This window comes from Vulpes lagopus, chromosome 5, assembly GCF_018345385.1.
Source record: "Vulpes lagopus strain Blue_001 chromosome 5, ASM1834538v1, whole genome shotgun sequence".
NCBI classification, from domain to species: Eukaryota; Metazoa; Chordata; class Mammalia; order Carnivora; family Canidae; genus Vulpes; species Vulpes lagopus.
Window position 1 is genome coordinate 74,178,110 of NC_054828.1, and position 17,423 is coordinate 74,195,532.

A 17,423-nucleotide genomic window follows, 5' to 3' on the forward strand; every position below is an offset into this window, starting at 1 on the left:
AGCTTGTTTAAAACACAGGTTGAAAGAAAGCAAAACAGATTTGGTAGAAAACAAATATGGTAAGAGATAATTCCATATGTGTTCGTGGGGAGTATATGAAATGTGGCAAGCAGATTTTTCTCTTTTTGAAAAATATAAAAGACTAGAAAAGAGGAAAAATGTGGAACTGTAGGAGGAAACCAGAGAAGGGACTAGGAACCAAAGTTGTCATCTAAAGGAGTCAGGGAGTTTCTGGGAGTAGGGAAGGCTTAGGGAGCTCAGCCCCACAGAAACTGTGTGGGGTCAGGAGTGATGCTTTAGGGGAATTCTAGGAAGAAGCTCGCTAAATGTGGGGGATTAAGGTGTGTGACTAGACTTGCTCTGTTTCTCTTATTAGGAGATGCTGTCCATGCTGGGAGACCAGAGCAACAGCTACAACAATGAAGAATTTCCTGACCTAACTATGTTTCCCTCCTTTTCAGAATAGAACTTTTGGGGTGAGGATAAGGGGTGGGGGAGAAAAATCACTGTTTGTTTTTAAAAAGCAAATCTTTCTGTAAAGAGAATAAAAGTCCCTCTCCCTTCCCTTCCCTCACCCCTAATGTGTACCCCCCTTCCTTTTGGCCTTTTCTTGCCCTTCTGCCTCTGAGATAACATTTATAGAAGAAATGGGGTGAATCCTGAAGGCTTTAGGGATCCTTTGAAAAACTGAGGCTGGGTAAAGTTAAGAATGCCTTTCTTTATGTCTTTCTGATTTGTGCAGAAATGATTTGCGCTAGGGTCAAGAGGCAGGTTAGAGAACATGACACCCACTATTTGCCTTCAATACTGTGGCTTGTTTTTGGAAAGAAATTCTGAATAAGGTGGGGGAGAAGAGAAATGTCCTCATATTTGAGGACCATGAAACATGGTAGGTAGGTATTGTATAGGGCTTTAGGAAGTAAGCATAATAAGCTCTTTCTGCTGCCTGGTGAGCGAGGAAGTTGAGAGAGGGAGAGGGAGAAAGAGAGAAAGAGAGTGTGTGTGTGTGTGTGTGTGTTTGTGTGTGTGCGTGCGCGCACACACACATATATATCCACATGTGTGTTTCTGTGTTTGTTTCTTTCTCCCTATTAGGGAGTTATGCAAAATTTGTCCCAGATTTTATCTTTGTTTTTCTGTATATTCTTCAAAGAGTCCTAAGGAGTTAAATCTTCTATGTATTTTCCACTTAGTATTGCAGCCAAAGAGTATTTAAATAAATGTCTTTGCTGCACTTACATCTATGCCCAGCCAGTATGCAACTGTAAGCAGATATATATAGTCTTCTGTTGATGTGGTTGGTTTCTTATCAAACGTATTTAGTGATAAAGCTGGGTCAGTCCCACTTTTGGTGCTCTCACCTTATATGGAAGATCTGCAAATATTACAGATGTTTAGGGTGGGAAGATAAACCCCTTTCAAAAACCCCATACTTGGCCATACTTGCTGCATTTTTCTGTCAGAATCACATATGATGTGTGTTCTGTAGAGGTTATTTCTGCATGGAAACTCAACTTCTTGGATTAGCAGTCCCAGTGAAATCTTCACTGCTGGAATTCAAACCAAATACCAAATCTTCTTGCAAAGTAGCCTCTTTCATCCCATTCTCAATTCAGTCTGGTTAGAAATTGAGATTTAGGTCTTTTCTGGACCTATAGTTCTCACCTTTTGCTCCTTCCAGTCTTAAGATTGGATTTTTCTTTATGATGCAAGAGAATAAATCCACGTGATAGATGGAGCCTAGACTCCATTCCTTACAGGGTCACTGAGTTAACTATAGCCATATAAATGCAGATACCGGTTACTACTCTCACTCTTTACCTTCCTCAGGTAACAGTCATGTGTATCAGGCCCCCCCCCCCCTTTTTTCTTTTTGATTGGCTCAGGCCAGTATCTTAAGTGAAAGACTGAATTAAATAAGGAGAAGACATATTAAACATAGCCATTGGAGACTGAGGAGCACAGATGGCCTTAGGAGAGGCTGAGAGAGCATCATTACTGGGTTTCTCTCCCTTTTGTCTCCAGTCTGGTGCCAGGTAGTGGAGTTGAAAAGGAGACTATTTTTTTATTCTATGTGCACACATACCATATACATATATATTTGTATCACAAGTTAAGAAACCAAAAAGTTGAGTTTCCAATGGAATCCTTGTTTTTTAATAATTGACTGTTTTTAAATGTGATCAGGACTATAATATTGTACAGTTATAGGGCTTTTGGGGAAGGAGAAGGGAGGGAAAAGATGCTCTGGGGGTTTTGTTTCTGCTTTTCCTTCAGGGTTTTATTTTTGATTGTTTTGTTTTTTTCTTGTTGGCCGTTTCTGTACTGCTGGCATCTATGCTGAGCTTTACAGTGGCAAAAATAATGACATGTAGCAAAGATTTTAAAACAAAATATTTTTTCCTTTTGTAAACTTTGTTGTGTTGTGTGGTCTTGATTGCGGCTTTATTATTCCTTTCCAGCTCAAAAACAACAAATACCCACAACTAATTGAATCCGTAGTCCATAGTTTGAACACCAGATATGCAAACATAAGGCACAGTGTGTCTGTAATTTCAGGATTCAGAAATCATAGGGCTCTGATCACTCAGCATTCCTTGGTTGTCCTCCTGATCCTGACTCATTCTGAGTAAAATCAGCAGGGACATCTGACCATGAGACGGGGGTTGGGGAATTGCCCAAGTCCTCCAGAGCAGACAGAGATGAGATGTGAGACCAATAAAGCACATCAGATTCCTTGCCCTAGTACCCTCTGCTCTCCTGGATGAAAAGGATATATCAATGAGGAAATTTAAACCGTTTGGGTCTGGACTTGGTTTCCTTCTAGGACCATGTGGTTCATTAAGAAATCTTAAAATTAACAGGCAGGCATAAACCTATATTCTTGAGGGTCTTATGTGTGCAGTCCAGCTAGAAATTGAATCTGCCCCTGTGTATAAGGACTGTCTTTTCCTCTTCCCCCATCTCTATTTGTGGAAGAAAATGGGAGTTTGGGGATGTGGTTTAGGGACTGAACTAGACTCTTATGATCTGTCACATGCCTAGATGTTGTCGGAATCATTTGGAGAAGTTCACATGACTGGTCTTGGATCAGGGATTTTATTTTATTTTATTTTGTATTTTATTTTATTTTTTTGGATCAGGGATTTTAATAATTGAAACAGATAATGTTCAGGCATCCCACCATCTGAGAATTAGAGCAACAAAGAAGTCACATGTCAGTGCTTATGGCATTGATTCAAGTGAAGTCATTAATTAGGAAGGCTGTTTTTGGTTACTTTTAGAACAAGTTTCATCTGGACATTTGGGCATATCCTTCCTCAGCAAAACTGTATTAAGCTTGGGAGAGCTATTGATAACTTTTAGCCAACAAGGTTATAAACTACTAGTGATTTTAGAGCCCATGGCTTCCTACATACTCTTTTCTAGTTTTGTATTTATTCCCTCATCCTTGGGATCCCTGGGTGGCGCAGCGGTTTAGCGCCTGCCTTTGGCCCGGGGCGCGATCCTGGAGACCCGGGATCGAATCCCACGTCAGGCTCCCGGTGCATGGAACCTGCTTCTCCCTCTGACTATGTCTCTGCCTCTCTCTCTCTCACTGTGTGCCTATCATAAATAAAAAAAAAAAAAAAAAAAAAATTTATTCCCTCATCCTTGCTGTGAGGGTCAGACACAAACTTGAAAACTAAGGTTTCAAAGTTGGGAGAGATGGCTGATAACAGGAAAAGGACAGGAGAAGATGTAATCCCCAATATGATAAATACTATATAATAAAGAAGGATGGGGGAGACCAGGACTGTGTCCTGTTAACCATCAAAGTGAAGGTAAGCTCCAATACAACAATGTGTATTGAGTCTTTTTTTTTTGTTTTTTTTACTGCCCTCAAAGACAGTCATGTGAAACTAAATACCTAGCAACTCTCCATCCTGGCATACACACTCCACACACACACACACGCACACACACACACACACAGAAGCATTGCAAATCCACTGCCTCTTTCCCTCTCCAACCCCGCTTCTCTCAGCATTTCTTTCCCCGCCTCCCTTTCCTATTCAAAATTTCCAGCCCACAGCTGAAACTGACTTCCGCAATCCTGATGGAATAAATCCAGTACCCCTAGTCATCCGCCCACATTATCCACACTCCCCAGCAAACGGAACCCAGAGCACAGATCCTGTCAGCAGGTAACATTTTCTACTTGCTAGATCTTTTAGCTTCTCATTTCTTCCTTTCTCCATTTTAGGGATATAAGGGATGTCGTGACTTGGGCATCTAGTTAAGATTTGTAGGTTGTGTGGGTAAAAACAGGTCATTTCCTGGCCAAATAAAATTTGCCTGGAAATCTTTAGGATTCCTTCTACGATTTATATGTTTGTATACATAGTTGTTAGTGAAAGCTAGAGATATAGTAGAGATACAGGGAATCCTTTGGCTATCCCTTAAAGAGTGGCCTCCCCCGGTAGGGTTTTCTGTTTTGGCCAAAGGTACCAAAAGGGTTAATTTACTAGCAGGGAGAAGGACTGGTGCCCAGAGGTGCTTTTCTACTCTGTCTCAAAGCCCTTAACATTCCAGATATGAAATGTCTTATTGAATGTTTTGCCAGTTTGCAAAGATTACACAAAAATAGGACTGTAAATTTAAAAATGATGCAAGCTGTATGACTTGCTTCAGACTATAAATTGTTCTTAAAATGGAGAACATGGAATTAAGCAAGCCACCTTAAATGAGTGAAGCTAGAGTAAACTGAAAAGCCGTGAATGTAATGATCATAGAAGACTGCTGTTTTTGTCTTGCATTCTTCTAACAAGCTTTGGTTCTGAAGCTTTTCATCCTGTGAGGCAGTCACAGAAGTTTTTTGTTGTCAGGAAAAGAAAGAAAAACTTTGCTGCCAACATCATCTGGTTGAGATTAGGGGCAGTTTCCTGCCTGAGGGAGCAGGAAGAGAAAGGAGGAAAAGATGCATAATACTAAGGAGACCGTAAACATTAGAAAGTAAGAAATACTGTCAACTTTTCTCCATCCTCTTCTGGCGAGATCTGGGAAAGTATCAGAATTTGGGGCAAGGGGGTAAATAATACCTTAAAGAAATGGTCAGGGAACAAAACTTAGCTGGAGATCTCTCCTGTATTCTCCTACCCCCCTCCAACTTCCAAGTCTGCACAGGAGACAGGTGCTGATTCCATTCTGATTGTCCATTTTCTACCCCATTTCTGGTTTTCTGTGCAAGTGTGGGGTGTATTTGTGTGTGTTGAATCTCCCTAGGTCAAAATACAGGAACCAGATGTTTCAGCACCCAATCCAAACCCAGATCCTTCCTATCATTGTTTTATATGCAAATCACGCTCAATTCTTTGTATTCCTTCCATATAAATCCTTGTTTTAATTTGCCTCGGGGTCCAAGGAAGGGGTGCTTTGGGTTCATGAATTCCCCAGAATTATTGTGTGTGCATGCATTTTTCAGGTGAGTGGAACTGTAATGGATTACAAAACTTTACTAGCTTCTCAAAGGAGTCTATGACTCCCAAAAGTTAAGAACCACCTGTTTGGGAATATGGTTTCAGCTATTTCCTCATCCCAAGCCAGTCTATGAACCCTTTGGCAAACAGAAGACTCTCCCCTAATTATCTCCTTCCCCAGGATGTGGGGGCTTGAGGTTCTACTGCTGCTGCCCATGGCAAGCTTTGCTTTATATCCTGAGGAGATACTGGACACCCAGTGGGAGCTTTGGAAGAAGACCTACAGGAAGCAGTATAATAGCAAGGTGCCTGGGGACTGGGTGGGGAGCATAGTCGGGGAACTTGAGACCTCCAGCCTTTAGCTTCCAGACTCCTTTCTTCAATCTCGATACCTTAATCAGTCCAGCCAAGCAAACCTGCCCCGGTTCTCTAACTCAACATGCAGTTTCATTCCTACTCTTTGACTCACCCTCCCTCAAGTTCAAGCCTTTTCTTTATAACTGTCATACTTCTCTTTGGGGAAGACTTCTCAGATTAATATTATTCATCCATGAGCAATTTTCTATACGTCTCTCCAGAGCTTGGCATTCTATTTTTGTATTTGTATATTTCTTTCTGTATGCTCTCAATAATACTGTGGCCAGTTCTCCCAACTAGACTATAAACCCTGCATGATTGTTTCATCTTTTCTTCTAAAAACCTCCACAGTGTTACTTATGTAACTTTGTACACAGAACACAGTCCACCAGTACTGACTATGCTCTGTTTAGGTGGATGAACTCTCTCGGCGTTTAATTTGGGAAAAAAACTTGAAGCATATTTCTATCCATAATCTTGAAGCCTCTCTTGGTGTCCATACATATGAACTGGCCATGAACCACTTGGGTGACATGGTGAGTTGAACCTCAGCTCCTGGCCTACTTGCCCTGTTTGCCTTAGTTCTCTGCTTATGCCTTGCCTTTTTGTTTTTTGTCACAGACCAGTGAAGAGGTGGTTCAGAAGATGACTGGACTCAAAGTACCCCCCTCTCACTCCCGCAGTAATGATACCCTCTATATCCCAGACTGGGAAAGCAGAGCCCCAGACTCCGTTGATTATCGAAAGAAAGGATATGTTACTCCTGTCAAGAACCAGGTATTTTCCTTTCTCTTGGCATGACCTCTTTCCACTTCTTTGTTCTTAAGGTAGGAGGGAACTAGAAAGATAGGGCAAGAAATTAAAGGCTCTCTCCCAATGCTAAGAGAATATAGCTTATTCTGTTATTTTTGTACTTTTATATTGTTTGTTTTTTTCTTTTTTCAAGTATTGCTGTAAGCACCCTTGTGTGTATGTTTTCATGTACATGTGCAAATATTTATGCAAAATAAATCCTAAAATTGGAACCGCACAGAGAATCCTTTCCAAAATTTTTTTACAATCTTAACATTCGTACCAGCAGGAGAATGCCACTTTTACCTCCACCATAACAATGCTGATTATATCAACCAGATCAATAACTGATTTAATATTCATTCAACAAACACATCTTTTTAAAAACCTACCAAGTATAGTGCTAGGCAATGGAGATTCAGGATGACTAAGACATAATCTGTGTCCTCAAGAAACCTCAGTCCTAAAAAATGGAACAGAAAAGAAAGAAAGAAAAATGGATAATCTAGCTGAACAAATAGTAATAGCACTTTTTGAGAAATTGTTGTGTGTCAGAAACTTATAAATCCTTTACATGAATTAACTTTTTAAATCTCCATAATCCATAATTGAGTACATTATTATCCACATTTACAGATAAGGCACAGAGAGGTTTAATAACTTACCCAAGGTCACATATCTTGTAGGTTGCAATGTGAGTACTCTGCTTCACAGCAGCTAATGGTAATAATGGTAACCACAGTTATCCATGCAAACAATAACAATAGAACAATATAACCTAGCAAATGAAGGGAAATAGGAAGATTTCACAGAAAAGGGGACAAGGGTGTTTCATGGGGCAGTTTAGAGGAAAGGAACAAAAAGTGTGAACAGCAGTGACTAACAGTTGCTCTGTTATGCCTATTAGGGTCAGTGTGGTTCCTGTTGGGCTTTTAGCTCTGTGGGTGCCCTGGAGGGCCAACTCAAGAAGAAAACTGGCAAACTCTTAAATCTGAGTCCCCAGAACCTGGTGGACTGTGTCTCTGAGAATGATGGCTGTGGAGGAGGCTACATGACCAATGCCTTCCAGTATGTGCAGAAGAACCGGGGCATTGACTCTGAAGATGCCTACCCATATGTGGGACAGGTGAGACTGCCCTGTGCAGTTATACAGCTCAGAAATGGCTCCTCTTCCCCCAACATGATATTTTGTACTGGAAACAATTCCAAAAATGTTGTTTTCTATTCCCCTTATCCTGCCTTCTTGATGGGATAGTTTACCATAGGAGGCCAAGAAGATTCCCACAGCCCGGGAGATTTGGGGGGCTTAGGCCACCATAACCCTTTCTGTCTCTTTCCCTGGAGAAAACAGTACAGGTGACCCCACAGACATCTTAGTAGGCCTCTGCAACCTCCCACTCAGCTCCTCCACTCCCATCGCAGATCCCAAACCAGCCACTTTAATTTACTGAATCATGTGCCTTTATTTTGCATGATTTCAGCATGAGTCTGGGGAATGTTTATGCAAATTGTGTAAGCTAACATGCAGACATACACAAAATGAGAGAAAAAATAAGTTGCTTCATACTTGTTTTAACTTTAGAGATTAATTTACTTCCTCCATTAGTAATAGGAAGGAGACCTTTCTTAACTAAAAGAAGAAGATCCTTTATATACATGGGCTTGGTAATATAGCATTGGGCCTTTGCAACAGGAACCTTTGAAGCAGGGATAGCAAGTTTGAGTAATAAGAATCATGGCTACAGGGCACCTGGGTGGCCCAGTCAGCCATCTGACTTTGGCTCACATCATGATCTTGGGGTCCTGGGATTGAGCCCTGTGTCAGGCTCCATGCTCAGTGGGAGGTCTGCTTGTCCCTCTGCTCCTACCCCTGCTCATCCTCTTTCTCTCACTCATTCTCTCTCTCAAATAGATAAAATCTTAAAAAAAAAAAAAAAAAGAATGATGGCTATTATGTACTAAGCCATGTACTTAGTTCATTTTCTCATTTAATTTTCATAACAGAAGATAAGGTAAGCTTATCTTTATCTTATAGGTGAGGAAATTGACACTGAAGGAGGTAAAATAGCATGCTCAAATTCATACCACTCATGATGTAGCAGTGCCGAGATTTATCTACTGTATCTGTTCATCTGTCATAAACATTTCCAGCACGTCTTCTATGCAAATGTGCAAAATTTTCTTTAGTAGATTATAATACCTTGGAACAGAAGAGCCTTACAGTACATGCATCTTCAACTTTTAAATAATGACAGATTGTTTACCAAAGTGTTTGGAGATAGTTATATTCCCACCTGAAGTATTTAAGAATTACCATCTTCATCAGTATGTTTATCTAGCCATCTGCATTTCTTCTTAAGTGAATTGACTGAATTGACTATTTATATCTTTTGCACATTTTTAATTAGGTTGTTTTTCTCCTTCTCACTATTTTTAGGAATTTTTTTTTAAGATTTATTTATTTATTTTTATTTATGATAGACAGAGAGAGAGAAAGAGGCAGAGACACACACAGGAGGAGGGAGAAGCAGGCTCCATGCTGGGAGCCCGACGTGGGACTTGATCCCGGGACTCCAGGATCGCGCCCTGGGCCAAAGGCAGGCGCCAAACCGCTGAGCCACCCAGGGATCCCCTATTTTTAGGAATTTTAAAAAGATATCTGGATACTAATACTGTATGTATTAGGAGAACATATGTCTTTTTATTCTTTTTATATCTTTCAACTCAGGAAAGTTCATAATTTCAGACTAGTAAAATTATTGTTTTCCTTTGTAACTTGTGCCTTTAAAAAAAATCCAGTCAAATGCTGCCATTATTGTTAATAGTTAGATAATATGTTCTGATAGATTCAACTTTAGAGTTTTGAAGGGGTAGTCTGTAGGAAAATGAACTGCCAAAAAGAATACTACACCACCTTGATGTGGTTTGCCATTAGACTTCATAACTGTGGCTTGCCAATGAATTCTATTATTGTTAACTAGACCTCCATAATGTTGGAAATTCACATGCTAAATTGCTAAGTTCTTTATTAATATGTTTTAATGTTATGTGCTTTCAAGAGCACAAGCCAAAACTCATATCCCCTGTCATAAGGCTATAGGGCCCAGGTCTTCCCTCTAGCCAGACCTCAAGCCTCCTCCCTACCCAGCCCTCTACAGCCTACACCGACTACATGACCAGAAGATGATCTGTGCTTTTAAAAAACACCTTGTTCCAGAAATCTCTCTCTACCCCAAGGGAATAAAAAATGTTCTCTGTCTCAAGTTTTAACAGTGTATCCTTTCATGTTTATGTTTTAAAACCACCCAGAGCTGATTTTGCATATATGCAAGGTATCCAATTTTCATTTTCTTTTTTTATAATTGTCTAAAATGGGGGCAGCCCGGGTGGCTCAGCGGTTTAGTGCCGCCTTCAGCCCAGGGCCTGATCCTGGAGACCCGGGATCGAGTTCCGCATCGGGTTCCCTGCATGGAGCCTGCTTCTCCTTCTGACTCTCTCTCTCTCTGTGTCTCTCGCGAGTAAATAAATACAATCTTTAAAAAAAAAATATATATATATATATATAATTGTCTAAAATGGTAAGGAGAGAACAGACCCTCTCTAAAGACTCTAGGTCTGTCTGTTCACCAACATCTCTCAAAGTATTGGTGGAGTTTCTCACTCACTAGTTCCTGGCCTGCTGTTTTGTCCTCATCCTGTTTTAGCCTCCTTTTTTCCAGGATGAAAGTTGTATGTACAACCCAACAGGCAAGGCAGCTAAGTGCAGAGGGTACAGAGAGATCCCTGAGGGGAATGAGAAAGCCCTGAAGAGGGCAGTGGCCCGAGTGGGACCCATCTCTGTGGCCATTGATGCAAGCCTGACCTCTTTCCAGTTTTACAGCAAAGGTAAGGAGCTGTTCCTAAAGAACACAATCAACTATTTCTTATGATGTGAGCTTTGCAGCTTCTCGAAGGCTACTGAGCATTTGCCGTACTTGGGTTTCCACATTCAGACTGAGTCTGCCCAAGGGAAAGGGAACAACAGCTGCCACAGTGCAGTGCATCTCTGTCACCGATCCTCCTGACGGGGCAGGTTTCTATAGGGTGGCACGTGGACTGCAGAAAGCTTCACCTTGAGAGTTTGTTTCCTAGGTGTGTACTACGATGAAAACTGTAATAGCGATAATCTGAACCATGCAGTTTTGGCAGTGGGATATGGCATCCAGAAAGGAAACAAGCACTGGATAATTAAAAACAGGTAATGATGGGGATACTAAGTTTGGCACTCAATCCCCCTATTAGCACTCAACTTCAACTCCAACTTCCCAATATTTCTTTCTCTCTCTTCAAGAGAAAGTCGTCTCAAACTTTTTAGTTCTCCCTTCCCAATCAGAGGCTATTAGTTCTAACATTTCATGGCCAGACAGTAGTACTCAGAGTATGTGTTGGGCAGCTGCCCCACATGCAAGGTACTTAGCTGTATAGCAATGAACAGAATGTTTGCCTTTGGTGATCTCACAGCCCCTTAAGAAAGACAGACCTAACTAACCAGAACATATAATAGCACCAAGACACCAGCAGGAAGTTTGGAATTACATAGTTTTTTCTTTCTTTTTTCTATAATGTGATCAATATCTTAGGAAGTTTTCCATCATCAGTCTGTTTGTGAGCAGTAGGGAACCAATGTAAAGATTTACATCCAGTTGTGCAACTTTTTGCCCATCCAGATATACTTAGGATAACATATATAAAAATTGGCCAAAGATTTTGAAGTCTGTGAAGAGAAACACTTTTTGGGAAGTAGATAAGACAACAAAAACAATTAGTGTTTCCTTCCCTATTTACTGGGAGTAAATAAAACCTACAGGGTTCTTTGGCTCCCCTTTTGTGACTTTGGAGGGTAGACTTAATGAGAATTATACTTTTCCTTTCCTCATCGGCCAATACCAGCCTGGCAACAGCACTAACTAAACTCTCTGTCCTTGGTGCCTTCAGTGGACAGGAGGAGTCTTAGACTCTGAGGAGTTCACAGGCCATAACAGTGCTATAAGCAAGTTGTGCTGCTATCTAGAGGACTGGCAGGGTAGAATGTGTAGATCACAGTCCCAACTAAGGCTGAACCCAAACACCTTTCCAAAAAGGTACTCCTTCTCCCACAGTTTCTGTCCTATGTTCTCCCTTTGTCGACTCCCAGCCCCAAGTACTTATTCTGTCCTTTCCTGGTCAGGTGCCAGAGGTGGAACATGATCTAGGAGAGCTGGGAGGAATAAGGGACACACTTAAGCAGGGGATCAGTGTCAGGATCACTGGACACCCCTAGAGAAGGGTATAGGAGTAGGGTAATGGTGTTAAGCAAAATGTATTGGGTAACTGGAGAATTTGCTGTTTGAGGGAAAAGGACAGAAAACTCATGGAAACTATTTAGGAAGATACATAGACCAATCTCCTCTCCCACATCCCATTGTCTTCTATTCTCTCCACTTCTTTCCTTAGCAGTCTCATTCATTCTCGTAGCTTCATTCATCTCTCCTTTTGGGTTTACCCAGTAAGACCAAGATCACCAGCTTCAGCCTCTCTTACTTCTTTCTTATGCTCTAGATTCATGATTTCAAGATTATTCTTCCTTAAACACAAGTTGGACCATATTACATTCCCAATCTGAAACTTTCAGTCTCTCCTCCACTAGGATGGACCACAGAATTGAACTCTTTAGGCTGGCAGTAAAGATAATTCAACCTGATCTCAATATACCTTTCCAGGCATATGTCCTACTGTACCCTGTCAAGCATGCTATTTTTCAGTCACCTAATCTTAACACATGTCCCATGCTTTCCTGCCTTTAGTATTTCATACTCCTCTGCTGGCATCCCATTTTCATGGGTCTGTCTAGTCTTTGGGCTCACTTCAAATGCTGCCTCTTGCATTAAGCCTTTTTTGATTCCTTGATCACCATAGTCTCCCCTGTCCTTGAGGCCTCTAGCATTATGCCTTCTCTCCTTTCCTTTACTTTAAATGCTTTAAAGGTAAAAACTGTTTTATTCATTTTTTATACCATCAGTACCTAGCACAATAGTCAGTAAGTGTTTTAATGAATAAATAAACTTAGGGTACTAAGTATTTTCCTTCATTGGTCCTACAGCTGGGGAGAAAACTGGGGAAACAAAGGCTATATCCTCATGGCTCGGAATAAGAACAACGCTTGCGGCATTGCCAACCTGGCCAGCTTCCCCAAGATGTGACTTCAGCCAGCCAACCTCATCCTGCTTTTCCATTCCTTCCATGATGGAGCAGCATACTGATGTACTTTGGGAGAGAGTCAGTGTGCCTTTTCTGAAGCAGTTGTAGCAATAGAGAGATTGTCCACTCAGTTTCCCTGTTTGTGCTTCAAGTAACACCCCTACTACTTGCCTTCTCTCCACCCAAGGCCTTTATTTTTCACTGTGCCTACAGTAGGAATTTCCCTAACAGGATGCATTCTTAGGCTAAGAGATATGCCCACAGCCTGACCAGACTGTTGTCCTGAGGTTGATGCTATGCGGAGAGTCAGAGGCTAGAGATCTTCAGACAGATTCTCATTCACAGTGACTAGTTAGCTTTAACCACCTACAGGATTAAGGTGACCTGACCTCTCCAAGTTCACTTCTATATCCTGAAAATAGAAATTTCTATTTTTTCCACCCCGATTAATAAATCTATTCATAAATCTTTGGTACAAGTTCATGTGATACAAGAAATGTGTTTCCTTCTTTGCATTTTTACAGTAAACTAAGTATCTCTTGTCTCTAATTTAATAAATACCTATTTAGTAAACATTCATTTTGTGTCAGATACTGTGCTAGGTGCTAGAGACAGAAAGATGAAAAAAAAACCATATATTTGGGGTGCCTGCCTGGCTTAGTTGGAGGAGTTTGCAACTCTTGATTAGGGTTGTGAGTTCGAGCCTCACATTGGGTGTAGAGATTACTTAAATAAATAAAACTTTAAAGCAAAACAAAAAACAAAAAATATATATATTTCTTATATAGATGTTTTCCTAAGTGCTTGGAGAGACTCACATAAACAGTTTATCCTAATTCATTTATTTGTTCATTTCTTCAACCAACATTTATAAAGTGCTTACTATATACTAAGAGCTTTCTAAATTTCAGGGATTCTATGGATATAAGGAGACTTCAATATTTAATTCTATCTGTAGGGGAGCCAGATTAAGTGACGCATAAACCTGGGTCTTTAAAATTATCTTAAGGCCCTTTCTGAGGTTCTACAACCTAAACATTTGCTGTCATCAGGAAAGGAAACTAAAACTCTTTATAATGGCTTCCAAGCAGTATTAACTTTAAAAGAATGTGGCTGGCTAATAATAAGTCAGCACAACCAGTTTTGCCATTTTTCACAAAATGTTTATTGAGAACCTATTATCACCACTAGAAAGAGTTCACATTTATTCAATATTTATCAGGCATCAGGTACTATTTTATTTCATTCTATACAAAAAATATCCTGTGATAAGCAGTGTATTTAAGGGTAGGAGAGTAAAACAGATTAGTAAGATATAGCTCTGACTTCCAGAATGTTACAGACTAGTGAAGACATATAAACAACTAATAATACCACCTATAATGAAATAAAGACTAATTATGCAAACTCAGGAATAAATCAGTAATTCTTTTTTCTTTTTTAAAGGTTTATTTATTTATTTATTCAGAGAGAGCAAGAGAGAGGCAGAGACAGGCAGAGGGAGAAGCAGGCTCCATGCAGGAAGCCTGACTTGGGACTCGATCCTGGGTCTCCAGGATCACACCCTGGGCTGCAGGTGGCGCTAAACCACTGCACTACTGGGGCTGCCCTAAATCATTAATTCTTAATGGGATTTTAGGTGAGGCTTCATTGAAAACAGAGCTTTGAAAGATCTGAATGGGCAGAAAAGATGGGTGTGGGGATAGGGTAGAGGGAGGGAGGGCATATCAGGCAGAATAATTTGGGTGAACAGAGATGCCTAGAATGCTGAGGGAATGGTGAGGGCTGGTGTAACCCAAGAGCAGGGTGCAAAGGCATCTATACTGAGGTGAGCAAAGTAGATTAGAGTTAAATCCTGGAAGGCCCTGAATGTCTTCCATGTCTCAAGTTTGTAATTTATTTTATTGATTCATAGGCATTTAGTAGGCATCAAATATTTTTTGAGCAGGAGACATGATCAGATCTTATTTTAGCAACATCCCTCTGGCAGGCAGTGTTGTAAAGAACAAATAACAGATGGAGAACAAAATGGAGATGTAAGAAACTGGAGAAAAATGAACATTTAGGAGAACTGTACATACTCTGCTTCTTCCCAAAGAAAGAATACTTGCACAGGAGAATGACTCCTGAACTTTTTTGAGTTTGGCAGATGGGAAGGTGGGGAAAGGCGTTCCAGACTCAAAGAATAGCATATTCAAATGTGTAGGCATGAGAGAGAAATTTCAGCAATCTGCAAATAGTTTTTGTTGAGCTCTGAAAGTGCCAAAGATGACCTTGAGAGCTGTCTGATTCCCCACTGGGCAAATCTACACAGTTCTTTTTTTTTTTTTTTTTAATATAGATTATTTATTTATTTATTTATTCATAGAGATGCAGAGAGAGAGAGAGAGAGGCAGAGACACAGGCAGAGGGATGGTACTCGATCCAGGGTCTCCAGGATCACGCCCTGGGCTACAGGCAGCGCTAAACCGCTGCGCCACCGGGGCTACCCTACACAGTTCTATTAATTTGATCTGGTATTGTTTTCCTTCTGCCTAAAGAATATCCTTTAAAATTTCCTTTTGTATAGATATATGGACAACAAATTTACTCTGTTCCTGTATGTATTTGAATTCATATCTAGATTTTCTAGTCTGGTACATTAATATGTATATCTACAGTTGACCAGTATCATACATTTATACTAATTTTTACATCTAATGAGTTCGTCTTCCCCTTATCATCTGCCTTTTCTAGAATTATTCCTGAATATTCTTGCTTTTTACTTTTTCATGTGTTCTTTAGAATCAGCTTGTCAATTTATCAAAAATCCTGCTAGTATTTTTATTTAGATCACATTAAATTTATATCTTAATTAGGGAAAACTGAACTCTTTATACTGGTGAATCTTCCTATCTAAGAATAAGAGATACCTTTATATTTTTTCAAGTACTCTTTTGTGGCCTTAAAGATATTGCTGATTTCTTGCTAATCTTTTTTGCAACCTGAGGTGTTTACCTTTTACTATTATTATTTTTGCAGGGTTTTTAAAAATTTTTGCAGTTTAAATGGAGTCTTTTCCAACATAATTTCTAATTAGATATATACCTGAAAACTCTTGATTTCTATTATGTTAGTTTTTGTACTCAGGTACCTTAAATTCTTTTTGTTTACACATTTTTCAGTTGATTCTCTTGTTGGATTTTTTTGAGTCTACAAGTATATCATCCTCAAAGGTAAATTTTATCTCTTTCTGATTTTTACCTCTAATTTCTTACTTGTATGTTTGCATTAGAAAAAACTTCTAAAATGATGCTAGAGTTGATAGATCCTGACCTGGAAGTGTTATTATTTTTATAGATGTGTAAAATTCCAAGATTAACTAAACCACAATAAATCAAAATTTATATTCCCAGTATTCTCATTTTAAAAAAAGACTGCAATTAATGATTGATATTTTAACACAAAAAAAGTTTGAAAGTGATCATACAATTAAATCTGTCGTGGGGCACCTGGGTGGCTCAGTAGTTGAGCGTCTGCTTTTGGCTCAGGTCATGATCCTGGGGTCCTGGATGTGAGTCCCATATCAGGTTCCCTGCATGGATCCTGCTTTTCCCTCTGCCTATGTCTCTGCCTCTCTCTCTGTCTCTCATGAATAAATAAATCTTAAAAAAAAAAAAAAAAAGACAAATCTGTCATATTTTTAATTTCACAATAACAATATTAACTAACATTTATTAAACTTTACTAGGCAGCTCATGCATGTTAAATGCTTTACACATAGTGCCCCCCCCCTTTTTTTTAAGATTTTATTTGTTCATGAGAGACACACAGAGGCAGAGCCACAGGCAAAGGGTGAAGCAGGCTCCATGCAGGAAGCCTGATGCAGGACTCAATCCTGGAACCCCAGTCTCACACCCTGGGCTGAAAGCAGGCGCCAAACTGCTGAGCCACCCAGGCGTCCCACACATAGTACCCTTTTTATTAGCATTTTACAGATGTCAAACAGCTTGTGCAAGAAAGCTAGTAAATGGCTAGCCAGGACTCAAACCCAGATCTTTTGTTTTTCTGTCTTCTCATACATTTTATTATTATTTTTAACTCTATATTATGGAGGGGTGCCTGGGTGGCTCAGTCGGTTAAGTGTCTGTCTTTGGCTCAGGTCATGAATACCAGAGTCCTGGGATCAAGCCCCCCATTGGACTCCCTGCTCCACCAGGTGTCTGCTTCTCCCTCTGCCTCTCCCCCTTCTCATGCTCACTCTCTCTCTCTCTGTCAAATAAAATCTTTTTTGAAAAAAAAAAAAAACTTTGTTATGGAACATTTTAAACATCTACAAAAAGAGTAGCAGAGTGAAGCCTCAAGTACCAATTATCCATCCTGAACAATTATCAATATTTTCCAATCTTATGTCATCCTTTATTTATTTATTTATTTATTTATTTATTTATTTATTTATTTATTTATTTTTACTCTTCCGTTTTTTAAAAGCAAACTCCAGGTATTTTACTCATAGTCATTATATATCTCTGAGGATTTTTAAAAATATAATCATCATGTCCTTAGCATGTCCAACAAAATTAACAATTATTTCTTACTGTCATCTACTCTTCAGTCCAT

At 39.8% G+C, this 17,423-nt stretch overlaps 2 protein-coding genes across 7 annotated transcripts in view; both read left to right on the top strand.

Annotated features, from left to right (window-relative positions):
* The window catches only part of ARNT (aryl hydrocarbon receptor nuclear translocator), a 72,359-nt gene extending 69,946 nt beyond the window's left edge, over window positions 1-2,413 (top strand). For all 6 annotated transcript variants that reach the window (XM_041754884.1, XM_041754885.1, XM_041754880.1 and 3 more), the window contains one exon: window positions 377-2,413. In XM_041754884.1, coding sequence (XP_041610818.1) covers window positions 377-466 — 90 coding nt within the window. In that variant the 3' untranslated portion in view covers window positions 467-2,413. The remainder of the gene's footprint in view (window positions 1-376) is intronic.
* Window positions 2,414-2,549: 136 nt separating this feature from the next.
* On the top strand, window positions 2,550-13,307 carry CTSK (cathepsin K). Its single transcript, XM_041754887.1, has 8 exons — window positions 2,550-4,187; window positions 5,641-5,764; window positions 6,230-6,352; window positions 6,438-6,593; window positions 7,516-7,734; window positions 10,328-10,493; window positions 10,740-10,845; window positions 12,727-13,307. The coding sequence occupies exons 2-8, from the start codon at window positions 5,642-5,644 to the stop codon at window positions 12,824-12,826; spliced, it is 993 nt and encodes a 330-aa protein (XP_041610821.1). The 5' UTR covers window positions 2,550-4,187; window position 5,641; the 3' UTR covers window positions 12,827-13,307.
* The last annotated feature ends 4,116 nt before the right edge of the window (window positions 13,308-17,423 follow it).

Bases quoted from the DNA above. Each gene is read 5' to 3' on its own strand.
- CTSK (XM_041754887.1), top strand. From the start codon at position 5,642: ATGTGGGGGCTTGAGGTTCTACTGCTGCTGCCCATGGCAAGCTTTGCT. The intron at 6,353-6,437 runs GTGAGTTGAACC...TTTTTGTCACAG, and splicing joins TGAACCACTTGGGTGACATG to ACCAGTGAAGAGGTGGTTCA. The intron at 7,735-10,327 runs GTGAGACTGCCC...CCTTTTTTCCAG, and splicing joins CCTACCCATATGTGGGACAG to GATGAAAGTTGTATGTACAA.